This window comes from Ochotona curzoniae, unplaced genomic scaffold, assembly GCF_017591425.1.
Source record: "Ochotona curzoniae isolate NIBS_2020 unplaced genomic scaffold, NIBS_Ocur_1.0 scaffold_2453, whole genome shotgun sequence".
In the NCBI taxonomy this organism is placed as follows: Eukaryota; Metazoa; Chordata; class Mammalia; order Lagomorpha; family Ochotonidae; genus Ochotona; species Ochotona curzoniae.
This window is the reverse complement of record NW_024467094.1, coordinates 33,037,589-33,063,031: the sequence shown is the minus strand read 5'-3', so window position 1 is coordinate 33,063,031 and position 25,443 is coordinate 33,037,589. Positions and strand designations below refer to the sequence as shown.

Sequence of the window (25,443 nt, the reverse complement as noted above, 5' to 3'; positions counted from 1 at the left end):
ATTTACGGGGGTAAACGGGGGTGAGACACTTGCAGGTCTCTCACGTCTGGTTCCCCAAAGGGCTCTCCCATCCCAACTCCCGGCTCCTTGGCTCCAGCTGTGGGCACAGATAGCTTTACCTCCTGCTGCTACAGACTGGTAGACTTCTTGTTTTTTGTTTTTCTTTTTTAAACGCAATAAAACTAAAGCCACAGTCGTTTTCCATGGACAGGGCTTTATTTGGGAACTATGGATGGAAGGCAGCGGGGGAGCTTGGACTGGTGGGATGGGAAGAGCTTCTCCTTGCTTTTAATTTAGTGCATGTGGCCAGGATGTTAGGATGCATGAGAGGGGCTGCAGAGGTGACAGAGGAGAGGAACAGAACATCACAGAACAGACACATTCCTGAGGGAACGAAGCCAGACCGGGATCTGGGGAGGAAAGGTTCCCTTCCAATACAACACTTAGTCCGGGTCCCTGCTGCATGCTAGTTGCCCTGACCCTGGTCTGCCCCCTCCCAGCTCCTGTCCCAGAGGTCTGCCCTTCTGGCCCCTTCAGTGGAGATGGAGTGAACATGGGCATTTTTCTACCCACCTTGCCCATTGTTCCCTAGTTCAGGAAAATCACCCCAGCAGTTCACTACGTCCCAGCCAGGGTCAGCAGCGCTCAGGAGGCGGGCAAGAAAGTCGGGGAAGCCTTGGATACCTTGCCCCAAGCCTCTCCTCACTCTGCACTCCCCCGACCCCAACCTCGCAGCCCCTCACATGAGGTTGCAGCTCTTGGCTCGATCCTTGTGTATCTCGCCCTCATTCCCTCGGTCTGGCCGTCCTGACAGCTGTGTGGATCGCTGCAGTCCCCTGCGTGAGTCGGTGCGGCGCAGCTGCCTGTGGCCACGGCCAAGGGAGGCCACTGTGGCCACGTGGAAGACATCCCTGACACTGCGCTCCGAGGACCGGGAGGAGCACTCCACATAGGACACGGCCCCCACCTGCTTGGCCAGCACCGTGCCCTGGAAAAGAAGCACATGAGAGATTCAACGTGCAACTCAACAAGGGGTACTGAAGTTCAGGGGTTCGGGCTGAAGGGCAAGGCTGAGGGAGGGTGGAGAAAGTGTGTTAGAGGCCAGGTAGAGGGTTGAGCCATCCAGGGTTCTGTCCAATCCGACAAAGACAGGGACAGAGTGGAGCCGGTCTGTGCTGGGCTTGGGGCCAAGGTCAAGGGTCCCACCTGCTCATGTGTAACGGGGATAAGCCTCTGCTTGGACAGCTCCCTCAGCGTAGCCAGGTCGGTCCGCATGTCCAGTTTACAGCCAACCAGCACAACCTTGGCGTTGGGGCAAAATTCTTGAGTCTCTCCCTGCCACTATTTGGGGGAAGAAAACACAATTACAGAGGGGCACAGGAAGGCCCAGGTCTCGGGCCCTCCCACCTGAGGCAGGAGGTACAAATGTAAGCTTGAGTGGAGAGTGGCTTGGAGTGAGAAGGAAGGGGAGAGGAGAGGCCTCGGTGGGAGCCTGGGAAGCCTCCTTCCTCAGTGACCACCAAGGGCCTGCCAGCCTGGGACCTGCCCTTTCCCATGGAACGAGTAACCCCGCCTGGCCCCTCCTGGGAACTGGGGCTGCCCTAGCTGACTGGAGCTCAATCACCATAAGCTTTTTCTCATGGAAATAGGGGTCTAGACAGGAGGCCACCAAGGGCTTGACTGAGCTCCACGTGGGGCTCCCACACCCAAGGACATGGGGGTACATATCCATCTCCCCTGGCTGCTGCCCTAGCTCTGACTTCCAAGCCACGTTCTGGGGAGGGGGCTCAGGAGGGATGCACACTCTGTCCAGCTCATGGCTACGCCTCAGCCATCTCCCTGACTCCCATCAGGCAGGCCCAAGTGGCCAGAGCCCCTGTCTAGCCGGCCTGCTTCCCCACTCTCCCACCTTCTTGAGGACACTGTCCAGTGTTTCCGGTCGGCTGATGTCAAAGCAGATGAGCACAGCATCGGAGTCGGGATAGGCCAGAGGCCGGACATTGTCATAGTAAGAAGAGCCTGAGAGAAGACAGGGAGTGAAGGAACAGGGCCTGGGTGAACAGGGAGCAGGGAAGGGGGTGGGGGACCCAAGAAGTTCTAACCAACGGTGCTGGGGACAGAGGATGGAAAATAGGACAAGAGTGGAGGGAGGGTCCACAGAAGTTCTCTACAAGTGATCGCTCCTAATCTGTTCTGAGTTGGAGTCCTTTTAAGAAGCTCACAAAGTCTTAAAAATAGTCTCCTAAAATTTGGACTTGTACTTTGCATGTTCTAACTGGCATCTCCCAAAGCCCTCCAGGGAATGCACTTCCTGGCTGGGAGAGAGGGGGAGGGGTGGAGAGGAGGAAGAGGAGCAGGGGCGGGGAGGGGGAAAGGGAGGGACCCCACTGGTCAGCCTAGACCTCTCCCCCACCCCCAGCATCCCACCAAGAAACTCAAATGTCTCCCTACACGCAGCCATATCGTCTATAAAATAAGTTTCAAAGGAAAAGCTATTCCTTCCCAACTTTCCCAGGGAGGCAGCACCCAGTCCAGGGATGTCTCCCTGGGGCAGGATTTCTGCCTCAGCTTCCCCAAATTCAAACTCAATTTTCTTTCCTCCTTGAATTGGGTGGGTGGGTGGGGCTAGCCAAAGCCTGGGTCAAGGCGGAGTGGGCTTGGAAGCCCGGATGATCCCGAGGGGCTGGGCTACCTGAAGTATCCCACATGTTGAGCTCAATGCGGCGCTTGTCGATCTCAAAGCTTGCCGTGTAGTTCTCGAACACGGTGGGGACGTAACTCTGCAGGCAGGAATGGGTCAAAATGAGATCGCACTCCAGTCCTCAGCCCACACCGATGCCCTCCCCACTCCCACGCCTGCTCAGTCCCCGGACACAAGTTGGTCTGCGCTTGGGCAAAGGGGAGACCCTGGGAGCAGCTGCCTCCACCGCATCAGTGCTAGGTTCCCAGACTCCTCCCGGCCCCTCGGCCCCTAGTTCTCCCACTCTTCCAAGCCCTGGCGCTCCCACCCGGGTCCCCCGGGTCTCACAAACCCCCGTGGAGCTCACCCTGCTCTCCAATTCCACCCACCCCAATCCTCTGCAGTCCTTCCAGAGCCCCCAGGGCCTCCCTCTCTCCTGTCCCCCTCATTCACCAGGGTCCCTCTCTCCCGCCCCCGGTTACCACAGCATCGGTTTCCATTCGTCCTCGGGGCCCTGTCATTCCTCTCTTCCCGCAGTCTCGATGCCCCCCCTTCTCCTCCCGAGACGCCGGTCCCTCACCCCGGGGTACGCGTCCTTGGCGAACACCTGCAGCAGCGCCGTCTTGCCGCACTCCGCGTCCCCCACCACCACGATCTTGCAGCGGCCGCTCTGCCCCTCCATGGTCCCGGCTACGCGCCGGCGGCCCCCCGCGCCGCTTCTGCCGCCGCTGCAGCTGCAGCCGCTCGGGCCGCCGACACCGGCATCTCGCGGGCCCGCGCCGAGCCCCCGCCCGGGGCCGCGGCCCCCAGCCCCGCCCCCAGCCCGGCGGCCGCGCCCCCGGCCCCGCCTCCCGCCCGCGCAACCGGGGGCGGAGCTCGGGGGGCCGGGGTGCGGGCGAGCCGCGGGGTGACGGCCGGCAGCGCAGGGCTTCCTCGGGGGTGCGGGGCGAGGAGCACCCGCGCCCGGCGCAGGCCTCCGGTGTGGCCCCGCGCGGACGGTGTGCCGGTGCGGACGCGCGCCCAGGCAGCCATTCAATTCCTGGGCGCAGGGGGGCGTCGTAACAGGGGTCCTGGTGACAGGCGAGTCCGGGGACCCCAAGACCTCCACTCGGGGGGCGGTTTGGGGTCTCCATGACAACGTGCGGCGGGGTCCCGTCCTCGGCTGGCCGGTAGCACGGACCGAGTCTCCCCGCCCGCCCCGGCCCTGGTATGGGAGGAAAGTTTTGGGAGAGCTGCGTCCTCTGGTGGATGTGTAGGGGAGACGGCGAGAAGGGGCAGAAATGAGGGACAGTTCTGTTGCAGCCCAGGCGCAGAGCCACTGGTTCCAGGCTTGATTCAGAGACTAAGGAATCCAGAACTTCCTCGGGGCTTCCCACGTGCTGCAGGGGTCAAGTACTGGGGCCATACCTCTCACGGACCCATTAAAAACGCATCCTGGGGTCGGCGCAATGCCTCAACAAGCTAATCTTTCACCTGCAGGCGCCAGCATCCCATGTGAACGCCAGTTCGTGTCCCAGCTGCTCCACTTCCCATCTAGCTCTCTGCTTGTAGCCTAGGGAAAGCAGAGGACGGTCAAAAGCCTTGGGAACCTACACCCGCGTGGGAGACCTGGAATTTCTTTTAAAACTAATTTTTAAATTTTAAATATTGTTTATATACTTAAGAGGGATGCTCACTCCTGTGGGCCTCCGATTGGGATGGGTAGGGTCGACGTATGCAGGAAAGTGGGTGGGACGAATGTTTCTTTTTTTTTCCCTCCGGTTTGCGCAGAGAGGGGAGGGAGCCGCTCCTTGCCGAGCAGCTACATCACACTGCCCCCTTCAAATCACGTGAGGTCCCACCTGCAAGACGTCCACGCGCGGCGGTGCTGCAGGACCCGGAGCGTGGCCCTTTAACCGGGCGCGCCAGGCCCCGCCCGCCCGCAGCCCGCAGCCGCGGCGCCGCCCTCCGCAGCTGGCCACCGTCGGTCCAGCTGTGCGCGCACGTCGGGACTCCCAGCCATGTCCGCCGAGAGAGAGGTGGCCGAGGCGGCTGCCGAGGTGGCCGAAGCCGGCGCCGGGGACGCCGCGTCCTCGCAGCCCCCGAAGGCCGAGGCGGCGAGCGAGCCCGCGCCGTCCGGAGCCCCCGAAGCGGCCGCCGCACCGGCTCCGCCGCCCCTGCGCTGCCTGGTGCTCACGGGCTTCGGCGGCTACGACAAGGTGAAGCTGCAGAGCCGGCCGGCCGCGCCCCCGGCTCCCGGGCCCGGCCAGCTGACTCTGCGCGTCCGGGCCTGCGGGCTCAACTTCGCCGACCTCATGGCTCGGCAGGGGCTGTACGACCGGCTGCCGCCGCCGCCCCTCACGCCTGGCATGGAGGGCGCGGGCGTCGTGGTGGCGGTGGGCGAGGGAGTCACCGACCGCAAGGTGAGCCGACCGGGGTGCGTGGGTGGGGGGCGCGGCGGGGCGGGAGCCGGGGGTGTGGCAGCACCGAAGGAGCGCAGCGCGAGCCTGGAGGATGGGCCCAGGAAAAAAGGCCACCCTTGGCGTTTCAGGCTGCTGGAGAGCCAGGGTGCTTGGGGGGAGCGGAGGGTGGGCGCAGGTGGCGCCCCTTCCTCAAGCATCTTGGGTCGTGGCCGCCGCCCAGGAGCGGTGGTGGGGGGAACAATAAGGCGCTCTGCGCATGCGTGCTGACCTTCTCCACCAACTCCCCGCTACATCCGCAACCTGCCACCACTCCCCCAGTAATGAAATAATACACCTGCACCCCTGCCCACCCTACAGCCCTGTGTCTGTGACCCTACTGAGAAGCCAAGTCTCCCCGTCCCCCATGCACACACTTCCCGAGGGAGCCGGGGCGCGCTGAGGTCGGGATGGGCGGGGACGCAGTGGCAGTGCCAGAGCCCCAGTCACATGCAGCCCCGTGGTGTGTGGGGGTGTGAGGCGGCCGCTCCCCTGGCGGAGCCCCGGAGTCGAGCCACGCCCATCATGGAGCCGAGCTGGCCGCCCCGCTGCCAGGCTGGGCTTGGGGCTGCGGAGACGCCCCAGGGTTCTGGATCTTTGTCTTGGGGTCCCGTGACTGAGTGTCTGCTCCGCCCGTCACTGAACCCTTGGACCACGACCCTGGGCTTCCCCTGGACCTTCAAATGGCATCGCCTCTGCCTTCCTCTGGCCTCGGACCCCTGGCCTCAGAAACCCGCGCAGTGCCCTGGCTGGCTGGGCTGGGAAGGTGTGGCAATGTGAGCTGGTTAGCCCAGCTCGGCAGGTCCGCTTCTCTTCCCTGCTGTATCTGGGTTCATCTCACCTCAGACAGGGAGAGTTCCGGGTGACCAACTTTTGGAGCAACCTAGGGCGACTCATGACTGTGTATCCTTAGAGGATTTCCTTTCGGATTTGGCCAGTTGTAGGACTTTGCCTGGATCTGTTGCAGTTACCCTGTCTGCAAACAGCTGCTCCTCCGAGCGCTTCTGCCTGACTCTGGCCGCACCCCCTGCCCTCATAGCCCCCTGCACTGACTCCCAAGTCCCCAGGTTGCCCTCCTGAGGAGGGGCTGCAGGAACTGGAGTGGGAAGGGGCAAGTATTTGTAGTCTGTTACTATTGGAAGCCTCCCACCTAAGCTCCTGATAAATACAGGATATCCTGTCCTGCGCCAGAATCTGATGTCAGAATCTGGACGCTGGGGTGGTGGTGGCTGGGGTGGGGGTAGGGGCCTGGTGCTGACCTCTGAGGGGCCAAGGGGGTTCATTGTAAAGCAAGGTAAGCGAGACTTGGTCTGGGCCAGCCCTGGGATTTCCTGGGACCCCAACTGACAACCCTTCCCAGGCCCCCAGGTTTGTCTCTGCACCCAGAGTCCTGCAGTGGGGGATTCCCGGCGCCCCAGGGCTCATCCCAGGCCAGAAGTCACAGGGGAAGATCACAGCCCTCCCCTGTCCTCCTCAGGGAGGAGGGATGTGGGGGTGCTCCCCTTCTCCCCCAGGGATCCTGTCTGGTTAATCCACACATTCCCATCATCCTTGCTGGGACCAAGACCCACCCCAACTATCCCAGAGCAGCTCAGCTCGCACCTTTTCTTTCCCTGCTCTGCCTTCCCTGGAGGGAAAGGTCACCTTTGCCCTTGTTCCCTCCTGCAGGTGCCTGGGAGTGAGGCAAAGCCTTTTGCTGGTGTGGGGGTGCTGTCGTCCTGGGCCTCTTCTGTACTGCCGCTGGGTGAAAGTGCCTTCTGAACCCCACTTGGTGCTTGCCCAAACGCTGCTTCTCCCGAAGTGATCATACCCAGCCCCTTGGGCTCTGGGTCCTCAGCTCAGGACCAGACACCTTCCTAATGTTTGCTCTTGCTGCTGTTGTTGCTAGCTAACGTTCCCCAGTGCCCAGTGTTCAGTAGGCGGCAGACATTGAGAAAAATCAGTGAGTGAGGGTTCCTCCTGCCCCCCATGTAATCCTCTTAATTGCCCCAATTTACAGATAGGAAAACTGAAACTCAGATTAAACAGGGTAGGTGTGTAGTACACCTATTAAGGTGCCTGTGTCCGCATCAGAGAGCCTCCCCCCCTTTATTTTCTTAAGATTATTTTTTTAATTGGAAGTTCATATTTACAGTAAGAAGGAGAAACAGAAAGATCTTCCATCTGGCTGCAATGGCCAGAGCTGAGCTGATCCAAAGCCAGGAACCAGGAACCTCTTCCGGGTCTCCCACGTGGGTGCAGGGTCCCAAGGCTTTGGGCCATCCTCAACTGCTTTCCCAGGCCACAAGCAGAAAGCTGGATGGGAAGTGGAACAGGCAGGACAAGAACTGGTGCCCATATGGGATCCTGGCGCGTGCAAGGCGAGGACTTCAGCCGCTAGGCCACCAGGCCTGGTCCTGCCTCTCCTTTCTGACTGCAGCTTTCTGTTCGTGCCCCTGGGAGGCAACAGTGATGGCTCAAGTCAGCGTTCCTGCCACCCACATGGGAAGCCTGAATCGAGGCCCAGATCCCTCTCCAGCCCCCACGGCCTTTCCAGATGAACCAGCGCAGGGGAGTGCGGATTTACTCTCTTTCTCTACCACTCAAACAAAACCTTAATGTCATTCGTTATTTTATGTTTTTATCTACTTGAAAGACAAGACAACATCCGCAGACATAGATATTACACATTCATTGGTTCATTCCCCCAAATGCTTGCAATAGTTGGGGCTGGGCTAGTGTGAAGCCAGGAGCCTAGAGCTCCATCACGTGCTGGTTCCCAGGATGTCTTAGCAGAAGGCTGGATCAGACAGAGCAGCTAGTACTGAACCCGATACTCTGATGGGCCTAAGAGTGCAGCCAGCTGCAGCCTAATCAACGCACCACCATGTCAGCTCCTTACAAGTTTTTTTTTTAAGGTTTGTTTATTTATTTAAAAAGCAGACAGGAAGAGACAGACCTTTCATCTGCTGGTTCACTGCCCAAATGCTTGCAATAGCTGGGACTTGGCCAGGCCAATGTAGGAGCCAAGAACTTCTCTGTGTAAGAACTTGGGCCGGCATCACTGCTCCCCAGGTACACTAGCAGGAAGCTGGATCGGAAGGGTGGAGTCGCCAGGACTGGAACCAAGCACTCCTCTGTGGGATATACATGTCCCAAGGGGCAGCTTAGCTTGCTAGGGCACAACACCCATCTTTTTTTTTTTAAAGATATATTTATTTATTTTTATTGCAAAGTCAGATATATGGAGAGAAGAGGAGAGACAGGAAGATCTTCTGTCCAATGATTCACTCTCTAAGCAGCCGCAATGGCCGGTGCTTTGCCAGTCCGAAGCCAGGAACTCCCTCCAGGTCTCCCACGCGGGTGCAGGGTCCCAAAGTTTTGGCCCGTCCTTGACTGCTTTCCCAGGCCACAATCAGGGAGCTGGATGGGAAGCAGGGCCACTGGGATTAGAATCAGCGCCCATATAGGATCCTGGCATGTTCAAGGCAAGGACTTTAGCCACTGACCACCGCACATCACCCATCTTGATAAAGGAAGATTCAGTCATTTTTAAAGATTTATTTTTATTGGAAAGTCAGATATACAGAGAGGAGGAGAGACAGAGGAAGATCTTCTGTCCAATGATTCACTCCCCAAGTGACCACAATGGCCGGAGCTACACTGATCCAAAGCCAGGAGCCCAGAGCTTCTTCCAGATCTCTCATGTGGGTGCAGGGTCCCATGGCTTTGGGCTGTCCTCAACTGCTTTCCCAGGCCACAAACAGGGAGCTGGATGGGAAGCAGGGCCGCCAGGATTAGAACCTGCATCCATATGGGATCCCAGTGCACTTGCAATGTGAGGACTTCAGCTACTAGGTTACTGCACCTGGCCTGATTCAGTCATTTTTTTATTTGCTAAAGTCACACTGGCCTTTTGAAGAGCAGTGCCATTTCTGTAACCCAAGCAGTTGGGTCTCTTTCACAATCTACATGCCCCAACCACAGGCTTCTTGCAGTTAGGGGTCTTACATAATAGGAAAATGTCAGCTCTGGGAGGTAAGGGTAGAACAGGGGGAGCCTGGAGCTTTGTTGCTGGAGGTCCCGGGAATGGACCTGGGCGTGTGTGCTGCTGGGTAAAGGAAGGCGTGACGACCATGCCCCACCATGGCTGCCTGTCTGCTCTCCCAGAGGCTCTCCTACTAACGGGAGTAGTATGCTGCAGGCCGACCAATGAATAACTGAACCTTCTTCCATGCTTCAAGACAGGGGACCGGGTGATGGTGCTAAACCGGTCAGGCATGTGGCAAGAGGAGGTAACTGTGCCCGCGGCCCAGACCTTCCTGATGCCTGAGGCCATGACCTTTGAGGAAGCTGCTGCCTTGCTGGTCAATTACATCACAGCCTACATGATCCTGTTTGACTTCGGCAACCTGCGGCCTGGCCACAGCGTCTTGATACACATGGCAGCAGGTGACACGTCCCTTCCCAGCCCCTCCCGCCATCTCTCTCTCTTTTTTTTAGTTTAATTGTTTGGAAGGCAGAAGGAGAGAAAGAAAGAGACAGATGTCCAAACTGTTGGTTCGCTCTCTGAGTGGGTGTTAACAGCCAGGGCTTGGCCAGACCAAAGCCAGGAACTAGGAATTTCTGTGTCTCCTTGGGTGGTGGGCCCACCATAGGCTGGGTCCATTGGCTGCTTCCCAGGGTTATAGCAGGGAGCTGGATGGGAAGCACGAGAGCATTCTGATATGGGATGTGGGTCACCCAGTGGTGGCTCAACTTGTTATGCCTCAGTCCCCGCCAGCGTCCCCTCCCCCAACCCTGCCTCCTCACCCCACCTAGATTTCTTTCTGGACTCCTTCTCTGAAGCCTGTGTGGACTGTTGTCATGGCAACACCAGGCTGCCTGGTCTATGCGGAGGCCTCTGCAGAGTGGTTGCCGAGGTGATACACGGGCGCCATGTCCAGCCTGGTGCTCTGTCCTTGGCAGCGTGTCCTCTGCCCTCCCCTCTTCCTCTGCAGCCAGTCCCTTCTCAGCCATGACACATGAGTATGGGTGCTGGAAAGGGGCTGGACCAGCCGAGTCCTTGGGAGGCCAGAGTGGAGAGAGGTTGCTAGGAGACTGTGTGTCCGTCCCCTGCTCACGGCAGCGGTCTCGCGGTAGGGGGCGTGGGCATGGCAGCCCTGCAGCTGTGTCGCACGGTGGAGAACGTGACAGTGTTTGGGACAGCCTCGGCCAGCAAGCACGAGGTGCTGAAAGAGAATGGGGTCACGCATGCCATTGACTACCACACAACCGACTACGTGGAAGAGATCAAGAAGATCTCCCCCAAAGGTGAGTGAGGGGCTGAGGTGTGGTGAAGGAGGGGACTCAGAGCCCTGGGCCCTAATCCTGATCCTGGGTCCCCCACTGTGTGACAGGAGTGGACATCGTCATGGACCCTCTGGGCGGGTCAGATACCGCCAAGGGCTACAACCTCCTGAAGCCCATGGGGAAGGTGGTCACCTATGGTGAGTTGGGAGCAGGAAGACAGGGCTGAGGGATGGGAGGCGGGGTGGGGGGCAACACCCTGAGGAGAACACCAGGATGAGGAGTGCCCTCGCATGTTGGGGCTCCATGTACCACCTGTGCTCTGTAGGGGCAGGGTTGGAAAGAGTGGCAGGAAGTGTGGTCGCAGGCACCAGCCACTGTGATTCTGTTTGTCACATGGGTCAGTACATCCGGTTAGGGGATATTCGAACATAAAACCAGCCCATTTGCCTGCCTTCTGCCCTACCTCCCTAGGCCTCCCAGGCAAACTGCATTTTAATTTTTGAAAAAACAAACCCATTTCACACCAAACATATCCAGTGTAAGAGGAAAGCCGGTGCTGGCCTCAGTAACTGCAGGGAGGCGCCTGTGCTTTGGACTCACAGGCTGTGTCATCCTGTCCCTCAGGAATGGCCAACCTGCTGACGGGCCCCAAGCGGAACCTGATGGCGCTGGCCCGCACATGGTGGAACCAGTTCAGTGTGACGGCCCTGCAGCTGCTACAGGCCAACCGCGCTGTGTGCGGCTTCCACCTGGGCTACCTGGATGGCGAGGTGGAGCTGGTCAGCAGCGTGGTGGCCCGCCTCCTGGCTCTTTACAACCAGGGCCACATCAAGCCCCGCATCGATTCAGTATGGCCCTTCGAGAAGGTGGGTGCACTGCCCTTGCTGGAGGGGGCGGAGCGGGGTCGGGGTGGGAAGGTGTTGGGTAGGACCGCTGCAGGCTGGGGTCCCCAGGGCTGTGGAGAGGAGGGCCTCTTGCAGGGTGTGGATACTAATAACAGTACTCGCCCCTCCCCCCGCAGGTGGTAGATGCCATGAAGCAGATGCAGGAGAAGAAGAACGTGGGCAAGGTGCTCCTGGTGCCAGGGCCGGAGAAGGAGAACTAGGGCAAGGGCCCGTGGGACCCGAGAGCGAGAGAGGAGAGGCTGTGCAGCCCCCTTCCGCTGACCACCACACTGTCACAAGTCCTCGTCCATCATCACGCTCCCCCCCCACCCGCTCCCCCAGGGTCTCTGGCCACTGCCCCTCCGCTCTGTTCGTTCTCATTGGTCAAGGCTGCCCCCTTTCCCTTCCTGCTCTCGGCAGAGATTGGGAAGTGACCATTTGGATGTCTGGGCCCCTTCAGAGGGACAGGGAGGGCCAGAGGGGGAGCTGGTGGCTTCCTGCTCCCTGCCTTTCCCTGCTCCCTCGGGGTCTGTTGTGCTGCTTTGGTGCCAAGGTTAGCCAATCCCGCCCCATCCTGTTCTGTGTGTTTCCACCCCTGCCTCATCTTCCTGCCCGCCCCCGCCCCACTGCCTCCCCCCAAAGAATTGAAATGCCAGCTCAGGTTATGGGGCCGATCTCTGTCAAGTCCAGCGTGTCCCTGTCTCTCCCGGCAGCTGGGGCTAGCCAGCGCCCACCAGTCCCAGCCCTGTCTTCTGTCCGCAACTTCTTAAGCACAATTGGGCTCCTTCCACCTGCCGGTTTTCTGTCACTCCTCACCAAGGCAGCCTCTTCCAACACCACAGGCAGGCATCGGACGCCCTCTCGGGTCCCAGCCCTGGGGGGGACTCCCAGCGCTCCCACCTTTCACTGAGGCCTCTGTGTTTGTTCTCAGTGCCTTAGCCGCAGGAAACCTGTGCGTTGGTGTGTGTGTGTGTATGTGTGTGTGGTGGGGAGGGACCCTGACTCTGACCTCCTCCTCCTCCACACAGTCTCCCTCCAACCCCCCCAGTGCCTTCCTTGTTCTGGTGGAACTGGGGTTTTCTGCCACTCCAGTCCGACAGCACTGCCAAAAATCTGTGTATGTGCCAGTGGGTGGGAGGGCCGGGGTGGAAGCAGTGGCCCTCACTGTGGCTGCTGGCTGTTCCAATCACGAGTGGGCAGAGATTCCCCGGTCTTGCACATGAGTGCAGCATTTCCCAGCCAAAGCCCCGAAAGCCAGTGTCCAGTGTGCCCCTGCCAGTCCTGGGACCACAGTGGAGTTACAAGCACATTCCCCGGGGAAGCTCGAGCCTGGCTCCAGTGGGTGCTGAGATGCAGCAAGGGAGGGTGGGTGCACTGGGAGAGGACCTGGGCTGCAGGAATCCAAGTGGGGACCTGCCAAGATTGAGGGAGCTGGGATGTGGGAGGGTCATGGTTCCAGCCATTGCTGGGGAGCAGGAAGGGAGGGCTCAGGCTCCGCATAGTCTCCATGAGGCCCAAACGCAGAAAGCGCCATTTCTGCTTTTGTGTACCCCACCCCATTACCACAGCTGCCTTTGTGTTTGTGTCAATAAAAAGCTAAACCCAGGCTCCTGGATGCTGCTTCCTGGGGTGGAGAGGAAGGGAAGCCTGCAAAGTCGGGGTGTCTGCCTGATTCGAGTTTCCTTTTTTTGAATGAAATGAGGAATAACACCGCCCAGCTGTGCAGGCACATTTTACTGTTCTGCATTCAGTCTGTTGCAATGGCTGCCCCCTGCTGGCCAACGTGAAGCTTGCAGCCTGGGAACCTCAGCCAGGGGCTGGAGTTGGGAGTCCTGAGAAGAGCTCCCCTAGCTGGACTCCAGGGTGAAGACCGCTAGGCCCCGCTGTCCCGTGGGCACCACGGCCAGGGCCTCCACCTCCCCACCCCCACGAGTGGGCTTCTGAAAGTGGATTTCCAGGAGGTCATGCAGCTCTGGGCCGTCCAGGACGTCAGGAATGTTGAGCACCAGCACCGAGCGAGGAACTTGCTGGGAGGTGACCTGGAAGAGGTGGTGTGGGGGAGATAGCAAAGGCTCATGGGAGCAGAGGCTGGAACGGGCAGCAACAGGTGGGGATGCAGAAGAACACAGAAAAGCTGGCAGTAGGTGGGTCGGTATGATTTGGGAATGAGAAACAGGTTCCCTGGACCAGTTCCCCTTCTCCTGCTTACCTTAATGTCCTGGATCTTCCCGCTCATGTAGGGAGAGACTGTTAGCGGGACCTCCTTCCCGCCCAGGGGCACTCTGAACTGGCCGATCTGGCAGAGGCGCTGGGCCACTGGGGAATGAGAGAAGGGGTGGACTTTAGCCTCATGCACCTTGCGCCCTCCTTTTCCAGGCAGAAGTCTCAGGGCTGCCTTACCTTCCTCTTTCATGAATCCTAGTATGGCGCTCCCTTGCAGCAGCTCGCGAGTTTCCACGTCCCCACCCCCGTTCCTGGCCTTGCCAAAGAAGATCTCCAGCTTGTCCAGCAGCTCCTCCTCCTTCAGCCTAAGCCCGGTTGGAAACCCGCTGACCAGCACCATGCAGCTGCTCTTCTGGTTGCACACCTGTAGCAGCAGAAGGGAGGAGAGAGGGCCTTGATCCCAGTCCTAGCCTCACAGCCCTTGCATGCCCCAGGCCCCTGTGCTGCGTCACCTGGATGGAGGTTACCATGGGAAGCTCCACAGGCTGGACCTGCACCTTCAGCTGACACTCCTCCATGTCAATCTGATGCTTCTTCTGTCGCAGCACCTGCTCAGCCACTGGGCAGCAAGGAGAACAGGTCAGTGCCTGGAAGCTGCCCAGCTCCCCCACCGGAGGCCCCTTCACTCCAGCTCACCTTTGGGATCATCGAAAGTGACCAGGGCAGAGCCTCCAGGCAGAGGACAGCAGATCTGCAGGTTGGAAATCAAAGGCTTGGAGACCTTCTTGTCCTGCTGAGTGTGTCCTCGGAATACCAGGGGGATTTCAGGCATTGGGAACGGACCCTGGAGTGGAGGATGGAAAGCTGAAAACCCCCAAGGGCAAGCACATTTCCTGGTCACTCCCAGGTGGAGGGCACCCTAATCCTATTCAATGACGCCACCTGCCAGGGTTGAATGGATGTACTGCAAGCAAAGCTGAGCCAACGCTGCGCACAGATGTAGGATATAGCTCAGGTGCACACTGGGAACTTTAAAATTTTGTTGTTGTTGTTGGGGTGGGGGTGGATCAGTTGATCCATTTGAGAGCATGGAGAGAAATTCCTCTTTTGGTGTACTTCCTAAAATGGTCCCCATGATTGAGGCCTTTCCAGGCCTTCATTAGGAAGCTGGATTAGAAATGGAGTACTCAGGACTCAAACCAACACTGGGATCCAGCATGCTGACACTGGAGGCAGCAACTCTAACCCATTGTACCGCAATGCAGGTCCCCAAAGTTGTTTCTTTCTTTTAAGATTTCTTTATTTTAATTGGAAAGGCAGGTTTGCAAAGAAGAGACAGATCTTCCATCCTGTCCCAGTACAATGGCCTAGTGGCTAAATACTAACCTTGCAAGTGCTGGTACCCCATAAAGGTGCTGGTTTGTGTCCCAGTTGCCCACTTCCAGTCCAACTCCCTGCTTGTGGCCTGGGAAAGCAGTAGAGGATATCCCAAAGCCTTGGGACCCTGCACCTACACGGGAAGAAACTCCTGCCTCCTGGCTTCAGATCGGCTCAGCTCCAGCCATTGTGGCCACTTGGGGAGTGAACCAGCAGATAAAACATCTGTCTCTCCAGGAGAAGCTCCCACACTACTACAAGAACATCGGACTGGGTTTCAAGAGACTCAAGGAGGCTATTGAGGGCACCTACATTGATAAGAAATGCCCCTTCACCGGAAACATGTCCATCTGGGGGAGGATCCTGTCGGACATGGTGACCAAGATGAAGATGCAAAGGACCACTGTCATCCACCAGGACTATCTGCACTACATCCGGAAGTACAACTGCTTTGAGAAGTGCCTAAGAACATGTTGGTGCACCTGTCGCCCTGCTTCAGGGACGTCCAGATTGGGGACATCATCGTGTCATGGTGGGCGAGTGCTGGCCCCTCAGCAAGACCAGGACTTCAACGTGCTCAAAGTCAACAAGGTCACCGGCACCAAGAAACAGGTGCAGAAGTTCTGAGCCGCCACCGCCCCTCCCCCACACAAAATAAAATTATCGCAAAAAAGAAAGATGTCTCTCCTTCTCTCTGTAAATCTGCCTTTCCAATAAAAGCAAATAAATTAAGCAAAAAAGTTCACTCTCCACATGGCCACAACAATTGGAGCTGAGCCGATCCAAAGCCAGGAGCCAAGAACTTTTTCTCGGTCTCTCACATATATGCAAGGCCTTGAGCTGTCCTCCACTGTTCTCCAGGTGCAGTTGGGACTTGACTTAGTGGCCATTTGAGAAACTGGAGACATAGGCAGAGGCTTGGCTTGCTATGCCATTGTGCCGGCCTCATCTCCAGCTCATTCCTACAAAACCGTACTCCATTTCTCACCTTACCTTGTCTTTGGGGAAGTCCTTGCACTTCCTTTTCAGCTCCTCCAGTCTCATGTTCAGCCTGGCCTGCTCCTCCTGCAGGGCGTGGAGGACCTACAGAAGAAGGGAACAGCCATTCATGTACCTGCCTCTGGGGAATGAACCTGCCCAGGCGAGCAGTGGGCACTCTGGACCCAAGAACGGGAGTTGTCGTTCAACCCAAAGTGGCTGCACCCCTCTGTTCAGGTCTGGATGGATCTTGGCCCACTGTACCCAGGGCATGGCTAGCCACAGCTCAGCCAAAGGGCAGAGCCACAGCTGCTTCCTTGTGACAAATCTGGAGTGAAACAGTGACAGGGTGCTGGTGCTGACAGGGGGCGGTAGAAGGAAAGGATTTGGTTCTACAGGGGGCCAGGTGTTTGGAGGAAGACACCACCTTGAGGAAGGCCAGCTGTCACACTGCTAGCCATACTGGGCCAGACACCACGCTGAGTCCTTCATGCATATTACACAGCTCCATTCTTTTTTTCTTTTTTAAGATTTATTTATTTATATTGCAAAATCAGATATACAGAGAGGAGAAAAGTCAGAAAGATCTTGTGTCCAATGATTCACTCTCCAAGTAACTACAAAGGTCGGAGCTGAGCTGATCCAAAGCCAAAGCCAGGAGCTTCTTCTGGGACTCCCATGAGGGTGCAGGGTCCCAAAGCTTCAGGTTGTCCTCGACTGCTTTTCCAGGCCACAAGCAGGGAGCTAGATGGGAAACAGGGTCGCCGGGACCAGAACTGGCGCCTGTATGGGAGGACAGCACTTGCAAGGCGAGGACTTTAGAGTAGGTCACCATGCCAGGATCACAGCTTCATTCTCATGGCAACATCTCAGCTTTCCTTATTAATTAATTAATTTATATTTTTATTTTTAAATATTTATTTTCTTTTATTAGAAAGTCAGATTTAGGGCCTGGCATGGTGGCTAGCAGCTAAAGTCCTCGCCTTGAACGTGTTGGGATCCCATACAGGCGCCTGTTCTAATCCTGCCAGCTCCACTTCCCATCTAGCTCCCTGCTTGTGGCCTGGGAAAGAAGTCGATGATGGCCCAAAGCCTTGGGACCCTGCACCCACGTGGGAGACCTGGAAGAAGTTCCTGGCTCCTGGCTTTGGGTCGGCGCAGCACCAGCCGTTGTGCTCACTTGGGGAGTGAATCATCGGATGGAAGATCTTCTTCTCTGTCTCTCCTCCTGCCTGTATATCTGGCTTTCTAATAAAAAAATAAAATAAATCTTTAAAAAAAACTTTCATAGAGATTTATGTATTTATTTAAAAGAGTAACAGAGAGGAAATGAGAGCTCTTCTCTTCTATCAGCTAGTCCACTCCCCGAATGACCACAACAGCCAGCACCAGGCCAGCCCAACGCTGGGGTCTGGAGCCTCTTCTGGGTCTCCCATGTGGGTGGCCCAAGGAGTTGGGCCATTTTCCTGTGCTTTCTCAGGCACAGTGCCAGGGAGCTGGACCAGAAGTGGAACAGTGCTTCCTTCCTTCTTTCCCTTTTTCCTTCCTTCTCTCATTCCCTCCTTCCTTCCTTCTTCTTTCCAAAAATAAAAAATAGTAACAACAACAACAACAACAAAAAAGGAAGTAGAACAGCCAGGATTCAAACTTGTGCCCAAATGGGATGCTAGTGTCACAGCAGGTAGAAGTTTAACCTATTATACCACAATGCCAGCCCATAAATTAAAAATTCAAGAACTCAAAACAATTGGCTATGGGTCCTTGGGCCCACCAGTGGGTGGGTGCCTGGTCTGTGAACCCTGGAGATAGAAAGTGCAGCAGGACCTGGGTTGTCTGGCCTGGGTCTTTGGGCTTGCTGTGTGGTGAGTGTCTGGTCCGTGAGCCCCAGGAGCAGGCAGTCCAGTGAGACCCAGGTCAGCTGGCCCAGGCCTTGGGCCCATGGGGCAATGAGAGCCTGGTCTGTGAGCCCTGGGGGTGGGGACTTCCAGTAGGGCCTGAGACACCTGCCTGGATCCTTATGCCTCCCTGTGCAGTGGGTGCCAGTCCACAAGCCCCAGCTTTAGGGGGCCCTGATTGGGTGGCCCAGTGTGCCAGTGGCACCAGGGCAAGTTCACTGACCACCTAGGAACATGCTTATGTGGGCTTGGTGCGTGGGCACGCAGGGGTCTGGCGATGGCACAGGTGGGGGCATACAGGGGTCTGGAGTCACATCCAGGATCAGTGGTCTGACTGTAGAGTTCATGTGTCAGAGCTGGGCCTTCACAGTGGAAAAGACGAAGCAGTGGAGCTGGCCCAGATGCATGTGGAGGGTAAGGTAGCCCAGTGGGGGCCTGCAGAAGAGAACTGTTGGACAACTACCCCATCCAAACGGTGACAGCAAATATCTGGGCAAATGGGGACTCTAAGGGTGACTATGTGAACCACTGGACATTGGAAGGTATTCCTCATCCCTGGATGGGCAAGATTGACAGCATTTCAGAACTAGTGAAACCACTTGGGCAGAACCCTCAGCGCCATGTGCCACACTGGGGACCTGGGCCATTATCATGAGGGCGTTCCCATCCCTGGGCACCGGAGCAGGTAGAAGGCCGAGTATGGTTTCCTCCCTTATCCTCACCCAGATAAAGAAGAAATAGAAAATTTGAAAATAATGATCACACCCACTTCTCCCTAACCCTCGATCCTTCCCTCCCTGATCAACTAAGTAAACATCCTCAAAAACTTTAAAATTGGATAGTGAGCACTGAGCAAGTGCATTTATCCTGTTCTAGGCCCTGGGGATTCCAAGACAAACCCTCCCGAGGGGGCTTGTCCTGAGACAAGCTGGGTGGTTAAGGCAATGCGCAGGTGAGCCCACCATACACCAGTGCTAAGTGCTACAGAAACAGAACAGGGAAGCCGGGAGGGCGAGGGAGGTGAGGATGATGAAGATGGAGGTGAAGGAGCCAGCTGGGCCGACATCTGGGGAAAGTTCTATGCCAAGGGAACAGCTGGTGCAAGAGCTCAGAGCAGGGGGAGTGTCGGGTGGCTCTGAGGAGCAGCACGCGGGCTAGAGCAGAATAAGCAAGGGGTTAGGGGATGGGGATGAACTTGGAAAACACAACAGAGGGGATGCCAAGGCCAGCCTGATGCTTAAACAAGAACAGTGGGCTGTTGTGTGAATACACAGGTGAGCAGAGAGGGCAGGAGCCCAGCATCAGTGAATGGGCACCAGGTGGCCTGGACCCTGTGACAGCAGAGAGAAGTCATCAGACCAGACAGACTGACACTGAAGGAGTGAAAGAAACACGGAGGACAAAGAGAGGTGTCCCTGATGATGTGACAAGTTTTGGGGTTTTTTTTTTTTTTAAGATTTAATTTTGATTGCAAAGTCAGATATATAGAGAGGAGGAGAGATAGAGAGGAAGATCTTCCATCCGCTGATTCACTCCCCAAGTGACCACAACAGCCGAAACTGAGCCGATCCAAAGCCAGGAGCCAGGAAGCTCCTCTAGGTCTCCCATACAGGTGCAGGGTCCCAAAGCTTTGAGCTGTCCTCCACTGCTTTCCCAAGCCACAAGTAGGGAGCTGGATGGGAACTGGTGCCCATATGGGATCCTGGCAGTTACAAGGTTGAGGACTTGTCTCTAGGCCACTGCACTGGGTGAGCCCCTGGAAGGCCAGTCGCAGGGAAGACTCATAGGAGACCCAAAAGCAGCTCTGGCTTCAGATCAGCTCAGCTCTGGCCATTGCAATCATCGGGGGAGTGAAGCAGTAGATGGAAGATCTTTCTCTTTTCTCTTTCACCTTGGAAAGAGCTGGATGGGAAGCAGGACCGCCAGGACTAGAACCAGTTCCCATATGGGATTCCAGCGCATTCAAGGTGAGGACCTTAACTGCTATGCTATTGCGCCGGGAATTTCGGGAGATTTCTTTTTCAATAAAAATATATACAGGGCCTGGCGCGGTGGCCTATTGGCTAAAGTCCTCACCTTGAAAACACTGGGATGTCATATGGGTGATGGTTATAATCCCGCTAGCTCCATTTCCCATCCAGCTCCCTGCTTGTGGCCTGGGAAAGCAGAGGCGGACGGCCCAAAGCCTTGGGACCCTACACTCGTGTAGGAGACCCAGAAGAGTCTCGAGACCAACTGGCCTCAGAATGGCTCAGCTCTGGCCGTTGCGGCCACTTGGGGAGTGAATCATCGGATGAAAGATCTTTCTCTCTGTATATCTGACTTTGCAATAAAAAAAAAATAAATCTTTTTAAAAAAACCTAAATACATCTTGAAAAAATCTGAAGTCCCTTCCTACTTATGAGGGAGGAAAAGGCAGAGAAACTAAAGGACATGGTCCATTCACTTACCCGTGTTTCCTGAGTGCTTATGGCCCACCGGGCACCCTAACACCACTCTCTTCCCGGAGCTCAGTCCAATAGGGAAGGGACAGGCAGGACTCCCCAGACTCCTGCATCTTCCCAGCCTACAGCCCCTGTGGCTTCTCGCTACCCTAGCACCTTGCCCCTCACTCACAGTCAGGTTCATAGATGCTGGTCTGGGGTCCATGTGTCTGAGGCTTCAGAGGTGACCACGAAGAGACAGGATCTGTGAAGGGTCCTCCCCAGCCAAGCGGCATTAATTACACTTTGGAAGGTGCTGGCTGGCTCCCCACTTCCACTTTCGCTTCTGGAAAGCCTCAGCACAATGGCCCGCCCCCAGGCGGAGTCTCTCTTGATGCTGGCTCCGCCCTGCCAGCAGACTTCAAAGGCAATGGCCACATGGCTCCTGGCAGCAAGGCTGATCCCAGCAAGGGGGGACCAGTATAAGCTGCCGGGTGCAATCTGCACCATCTTCCTGGAGACCTGCAGAGGCTGAGGACTTACAAACGTCCATGAGACAATTCAGCTGGGTCATACCACCAGGGCCGACACAGCCTACCACAAATTCTTGAAGCTCTAAGGATATCCATCATTTGGGAGTTTAAAGCCTGTCATGGTACTTTACATATATCCAGTCCTCAAAAAATCTTTTGTTCAAGGTCACATCACCAGAGAACAGAAAAGCAGACATCCATCTCTGGGACAGTATTTTAACTTAGGACTTGAGATAAAATACCTGTTCCCATTTTGGTGACCCTGGCCTGGGAAATGCACACAAAGCAGGATTTGTTCCTTAACACTTTTGTTCCAGGAACTCGCTCGCTTACCAAGCCTGCTTTTCCATCCCAGTTCTAATGACGATGACCCAGTTTTGTGGCCTAGCAGCTAAAGTCCTCGCCTTGAATGCACCAGGATCCCATATGGGTGCCGGTTCTAATCCTGGCAGCCCCGCTTCCCATCCAGCTCCCTGCTTGTGGCCTGGGAAAGCAGCTGAAGATGGCCCAAAGCTTTGGGATCCTGCACCCGTGTGGGAGACCCGAAGAGGTTGCTTCCTCCCAGTTTTGGATCGGCACAGCACTGGCCACAGCGGTCACTTGGGGAGTGAATCATTGGATGGAAGATCTTCCTCTCTGTCTCTCCTCCTCTCTATATATCTGACTTTGTAATAAAAATAAATAAACCTTTAAAAAAATATTTAAGAGCAGAATATTACCCAGAAATTTCCCATGTGTTGCTTTACTCCCCAAATGGCTGCACCAACTAGAGTCGAGCTGATCCTGATGTGATTCTTCTGAATCTCTCATCTGCTGCATGGTCCCAAGGACTTGAGCAAGCAGCTGGGACTAAACTGGTGCCCATACGTGTGCTGGGTTGAGACCCCTGTAACTGCTGGTGAGGAAGGGCAATAGTTTTGGTTCCTCCGACATGTACCAAGTACAAGTCAGTTGACAGTTTAGATGACAAAGGGCAGCCAGCCTCCTGAAAAGCAACTAGGCCACAGCCAGCACCATGATGTACTAGACTAAGCCCCTGTCCTGCCTGTGACACTGGCATCGCACATGAGCTCAGGTTTAGACCCAGCTACACCACTTGCTAACTGGCTGCCTCTGGCCTCGAAAGTCCTTGGGTCTCTGCAACCATTAGGGAGATCCAGAAGGAGCTCCTGGCTCCAGACCAGCTCAGCTCTGAGGAATTAAAACGGCAGGTGAAGCTCTGCCTCTCCCTCTTAAAAACAAAACTTTAGGCTAGACATGGTAACTTGGTGGCTAACTCTTTGACTTGCATGACTCAGGATCCCACATGGGCACCAGCTCATGTCCTGGTTGCTCCACTTTGCATCCAGCTCTCCGCTGTGGCTTGGGAAAGCAGTAGAGAATGGCCCAAAGCTTGGGGATGCTGTACCCTCATGGGAGAGCTAGAAGCTCCTGACTCCTAACCAGATCAGTTTTGGACACTGCAGCCATTTGGCGAATGAAACAGTAGACAGAAAATCTTCCTGCCCATTTCTTTTTTTTTTTTTTGAAGATTTTATTTTTAATTTTTATTGGAAAGGTGGATATACAGAGAGGAAGATCTTCCACCCGATGATTCACTCCCCAAGTGACTGCAATGGCCAGTGCTGTGCTGATCCAAAGCCAGGAGCCAGGAACCTCTTCCGGGTATCCCACATGGGTGCAGGGTCCCAAGGCCCTGGGCGGTCCTTTTCAGACTTGCTTTCCCGAGCCACAGGGAGGGAGCTGGATGGGAAGCGGGGCTGCCGGGATTAGAACCGGTGCCCAGTCCATGTCTTTTGAATAAAAATAAGTAAATCTTTAAAAGGGGATGTGCCACGGTAGTCTAATGGCCTAGCAACTGAAGTCCTCGCCTTGAACACACTGGAATCTCATGTGGGTGCCACTTCTAATCCAGGCAGCCCTGCTTCCTATCCAGCTCCCTGCTTGTGGCCTGGGAAAGTATTCGAGGACGGCCCAAAGCCTTGGGACCGTGCACCTGTGTGGGAGACCTGGGAGAGGTTCCTGGCTCCTGGCCTCAAAGCAGCTCAGCTCCAGTCGTTACAGTCACTTGGTAAATCATTGGATGGAAGATCTTCCTCTTCTTGTATGCATATAATTTGTTTCCAATAAAAATGAATAATCTTAAAAAAATAAAAAGAAAAGATAACCAGGCCAAAGACAGCCTCACAAGCTTGTCTTTAACTCCCCTCTTGACTCTCAGCCACCACCTGTGAATGCCCAATGGGCTAAAACATGCAGCAGGTAAACAACTTCTTTTTTTAAAGTCTTTAATGAGCGGAACAAGAAACAATATCTAAAACCGCAGCTTTTGGAAGAACCACTTGTTTTTGCCAGTCTTGTACCTGGAAGGGAAGGAGGATATCTGTGAAGAAGGGAACAGAAGGACAAAACTGCCCAGCCCCACCCTCAAAGCTCCTCACCTCTCCTCAAACTTGATCTTGGCCTCCCGCCGGGCCTTGCGTTTCAGAGCAGGGTCTCTGAAGACATCCTTGTTCACCACAGTTTTGTCCAAGGGGATATCCACGGAGTACCTGGAGACGAGGCAGGCTCAGGCCGTCTGCATGCGGCAGGACTCCCCTGACCCTCCGGAGCAGCCTCTTCAGGCCCTGGCCCACTGGGACAGAGCTCCCAGACACAGCCATTAACACCATGCTGAAGCTGCATGTGGGGGGCTACCACCATGTGGGGCACCTGGACGGAGTTTCTGGCTCCCTGTTTGGGCCCAGCCCAGTTCTGACCATCACTGACACCTGGACTTGCGGCTGTAAAGCACTGAGTGAACCTGAGCATGCTAGGCTCAAATTGTGGAAATTCTCATTTTCTATACTCATCTGCCAACACAAAAGCCAGGCAGCCTGCTGCTGCCTCTCTCTATGGCACCACACCCCAGCACTGGGAGAATCTACCCACCCCATTCCTGGAGCACCCGGGACAAAAGCAGGAGCAAGAACTCCACCCGCTGTACCACAGCATCCACCCCTTCCCAGCACAAGGAATTCTCAGCGCTGCTCAGTAAAGTCAGGGAAGGAAGGACAAGATGGGGGGACTGGGGACCACAGCCACTTTACAAACCCATGTCCCCTTCTAGGCCCTGGATTGAGAAATCAAAGACCTGGCTGGGCAGCCCTGCGCACCTGGTGGGCATGAGGTGGTTGTAGTTATAAACCTTCACGAACGACTTGATCTTGGAGCGTTTGGCGATCTTCTTCTTGCCCATGGCGGCTGTGACTTTGCGGGGATAGCGGTCGATGCCGGCCACCAGCGCGTGGCTGTAGGGGCGGTCCGAGGTGCCATCGTCGATGTTCTGAACAAGCCACACGGCACGGGGTTTGTTAGGAACGTGAGGGCAGCCGGGGAGACACAACACTCCCGGCCCCCACTCCACACCTCAGATGGGCAGCACACAGCGCCGGCTCCCCCTGGGCGACATTCCCAGGAAAACCTCCGGGGGAAAGGCCGGAACACACCACGGGCCACACACCTACCGGGTGTCCCCTGCACCTTCCCCTCTCCCAGACAGTCGGGGGCTGCAGCGCCGACCCCCGGCATCTCGGCCTCCCATGTTCCCCGAGGACCCCAGGCCACAGCTCAGCGGCTGCAGCGCCGACCCCCGGGGCCACCCCTGTCCCCCGAGGACCCCGGCCACAGCTCAGCGCCGATCCCCGGCACTTCGGCCACCCCTGTACCCCGAGGACCCCCGGCCACAGCTCAGCGGCTGCAGCGGCGACCCCCGGGACCACCCCGGCCACAGCTCAGCGCCGATCCCCGAGGACCCCCGGCCACAGCTCAGCGCCGATCCCCGAGGACCCCGGCCACAGCTCAGCGCCGATCCCCGGCACCTCGGCCACCCCTGTCCCCCGAGGACCTCCGGCCACAGCTCAGGGCCGACCCCCGGCATCTCGGCCCCCCGGGACCACCTCCGTCCCCGCTCCCACCTTCACGATCACGGCTTTGCGTCCCGAGTAGCGTCCGGCCAGGACCAGCACCACCTTCCCGGGTTTCATGAACTTGCCCATTTCTGCAGAGAGGAGGGAGAAAGAGCCGCTCAGGTATCGGGCAACACCGGAGCTCCGCGCCGAGTCCCGCCTGCCCAGGCCAGCCCACGTCGAGGGCCCAGCATTGCCGTCCCGGCAAAGTCAACATCCGATACGAAGACGTCAGAGACCCACCGACGCAACGAACCGCGGCAGCCCCGCAAGGAGCGTCCCCGGATCCTGGATGGCGACAGATTGCAAGACCAAGGCCAAACCTCAACTTACCGACGGCAGCCACTAGGGCCTACAGCAAAGAAGGAAGGGAGTGCACTTCCGCCAACCTTTCACCCATGGGGCGGGTGATCTCACTTCCTGTCCCGCCTCTCAGCTCGCGACACGCAGCCTGTGGGCGCTGAGCGTTTACGTTACGGGCGGAAGTAGTTCCTGAGGGGAAAGTAGGACCTGGCGGCGCACGTATTTGAATCAAACTTTATTAGCAGCTCCAGGAATAGACAAAAGCCAACGCGGCCAGGGGGAAGAGGCGGGAGGTAGATGGATATGCATTTTCGGCTCTCGGGCGCTAGATGGAGGATGCGGTCTGAAATTACCTCTTTTTTTTTTTTTTTTAATTACTTTTATTTATTTGAAAGGGAGACAGAGGAAGCAAATTAAAAATTCCTGAAAATTCCTTTTTAGTCTTGGAAGATGCAGGGAACAAACTAGGATAAAAATGAGGTAAGTGGGGAAGACCAAAAAATGGTACTATTGTTTAAAAAATTTAATTATTTAAAAGGCAAAGTAATGGA

General features: G+C 56.4%; 4 protein-coding genes and 1 pseudogene across 7 annotated transcripts; 2 read left to right on the top strand and 3 right to left on the bottom strand.

Moving 5' to 3' along the window:
- Positions 1-214: 214 nt before the first annotated feature.
- On the bottom strand, positions 215-3,442 carry LOC121170015 (rho-related GTP-binding protein RhoN). The gene is made up of 5 exons (XM_041000886.1): positions 3,261-3,442; positions 2,693-2,780; positions 1,910-2,019; positions 1,207-1,341; positions 215-988 (listed from the first exon to the last, which is right to left on the bottom strand). The coding sequence occupies exons 1-5, from the start codon at positions 3,360-3,362 to the stop codon at positions 740-742; spliced, it is 684 nt and encodes a 227-aa protein (XP_040856820.1). The 5' UTR covers positions 3,363-3,442; the 3' UTR covers positions 215-739.
- A 1,173-nt stretch (positions 3,443-4,615) lies between these two features.
- LOC121169705 (synaptic vesicle membrane protein VAT-1 homolog) lies at positions 4,616-12,877 on the top strand. Its single transcript, XM_041000345.1, has 6 exons — positions 4,616-5,082; positions 9,342-9,549; positions 10,240-10,410; positions 10,497-10,586; positions 11,014-11,255; positions 11,411-12,877. Exons 1-6 carry the CDS (start codon positions 4,681-4,683, stop codon positions 11,492-11,494), a joined length of 1,197 nt encoding a protein of 398 aa, XP_040856279.1. The 5' UTR covers positions 4,616-4,680; the 3' UTR covers positions 11,495-12,877.
- A 115-nt stretch (positions 12,878-12,992) lies between these two features.
- Positions 12,993-20,472, bottom strand: LOC121169706 (interferon-induced 35 kDa protein-like). Of its 4 annotated transcripts, none has more exons than XM_041000347.1 (7): positions 20,303-20,472; positions 15,802-15,896; positions 14,133-14,280; positions 13,964-14,055; positions 13,674-13,860; positions 13,483-13,589; positions 12,993-13,312 (listed from the first exon to the last, which is right to left on the bottom strand). In XM_041000347.1, the coding sequence occupies exons 1-7, from the start codon at positions 20,403-20,405 to the stop codon at positions 13,121-13,123; spliced, it is 924 nt and encodes a 307-aa protein (XP_040856281.1). In that variant the 5' UTR covers positions 20,406-20,472; the 3' UTR covers positions 12,993-13,120. The 4 variants fall into 4 exon arrangements, with proteins under 4 accessions (XP_040856281.1, XP_040856280.1, XP_040856282.1 ...); XM_041000346.1 differs by having other exon boundaries at positions 13,949-14,055; positions 20,303-20,471; XM_041000348.1 differs by having other exon boundaries at positions 13,949-14,055; positions 15,807-15,896; positions 20,303-20,418.
- On the top strand, positions 14,696-15,440 carry LOC121169930 (annotated as a pseudogene).
- A 2,273-nt stretch (positions 20,473-22,745) lies between the features above and the next one.
- LOC121169707 (60S ribosomal protein L27) lies at positions 22,746-25,010 on the bottom strand. The gene is made up of 5 exons (XM_041000350.1): positions 24,923-25,010; positions 24,599-24,681; positions 23,798-23,967; positions 23,084-23,194; positions 22,746-23,005 (listed from the first exon to the last, which is right to left on the bottom strand). The coding sequence occupies exons 2-5, from the start codon at positions 24,677-24,679 to the stop codon at positions 22,957-22,959; spliced, it is 411 nt and encodes a 136-aa protein (XP_040856284.1). The 5' UTR covers positions 24,680-24,681; positions 24,923-25,010; the 3' UTR covers positions 22,746-22,956.
- Between the last annotated feature and the right edge of the window lie 433 nt (positions 25,011-25,443).

Coding starts and splice junctions, on each gene's coding strand:
- LOC121170015 (XM_041000886.1), bottom strand. CDS start 3,362: ATGGAGGGGCAGAGCGGCCGCTGCAAGATCGTGGTGGTGGGGGACGCG. Junction 2,781..3,260: donor CCAAGGACGCGTACCCCGGG/GTGAGGGACCGG, acceptor TCCTGCCTGCAG/AGTTACGTCCCCACCGTGTT. Junction 989..1,206: donor TCCCCGTTACACATGAGCAG/GTGGGACCCTTG, acceptor CTTCTTTTCCAG/GGCACGGTGCTGGCCAAGCA.
- LOC121169705 (XM_041000345.1), top strand. CDS start 4,681: ATGTCCGCCGAGAGAGAGGTGGCCGAGGCGGCTGCCGAGGTGGCCGAA. Junction 10,587..11,013: donor GGGGAAGGTGGTCACCTATG/GTGAGTTGGGAG, acceptor CCTGTCCCTCAG/GAATGGCCAACCTGCTGACG. Junction 11,256..11,410: donor CAGTATGGCCCTTCGAGAAG/GTGGGTGCACTG, acceptor CTCCCCCCGCAG/GTGGTAGATGCCATGAAGCA.
- LOC121169706 (XM_041000346.1), bottom strand. CDS start 20,405: ATGCCGCTTGGCTGGGGAGGACCCTTCACAGATCCTGTCTCTTCGTGG. Junction 15,897..20,302: donor CAGCATCTATGAACCTGACT/GTGAGTGAGGGG, acceptor CTTCTTCTGTAG/GTCCTCCACGCCCTGCAGGA. Junction 14,281..15,801: donor TTCCCCAAAGACAAGGTAAG/GTGAGAAATGGA, acceptor CCTCCACTCCAG/GGTCCGTTCCCAATGCCTGA.
- LOC121169707 (XM_041000350.1), bottom strand. CDS start 24,679: ATGGGCAAGTTCATGAAACCCGGGAAGGTGGTGCTGGTCCTGGCCGGA. Junction 23,195..23,797: donor AACCACCTCATGCCCACCAG/GTGCGCAGGGCT, acceptor CCTCGTCTCCAG/GTACTCCGTGGATATCCCCT. Junction 23,006..23,083: donor AAGATCAAGTTTGAGGAGAG/GTGAGGAGCTTT, acceptor CTTCCCTTCCAG/GTACAAGACTGGCAAAAACA.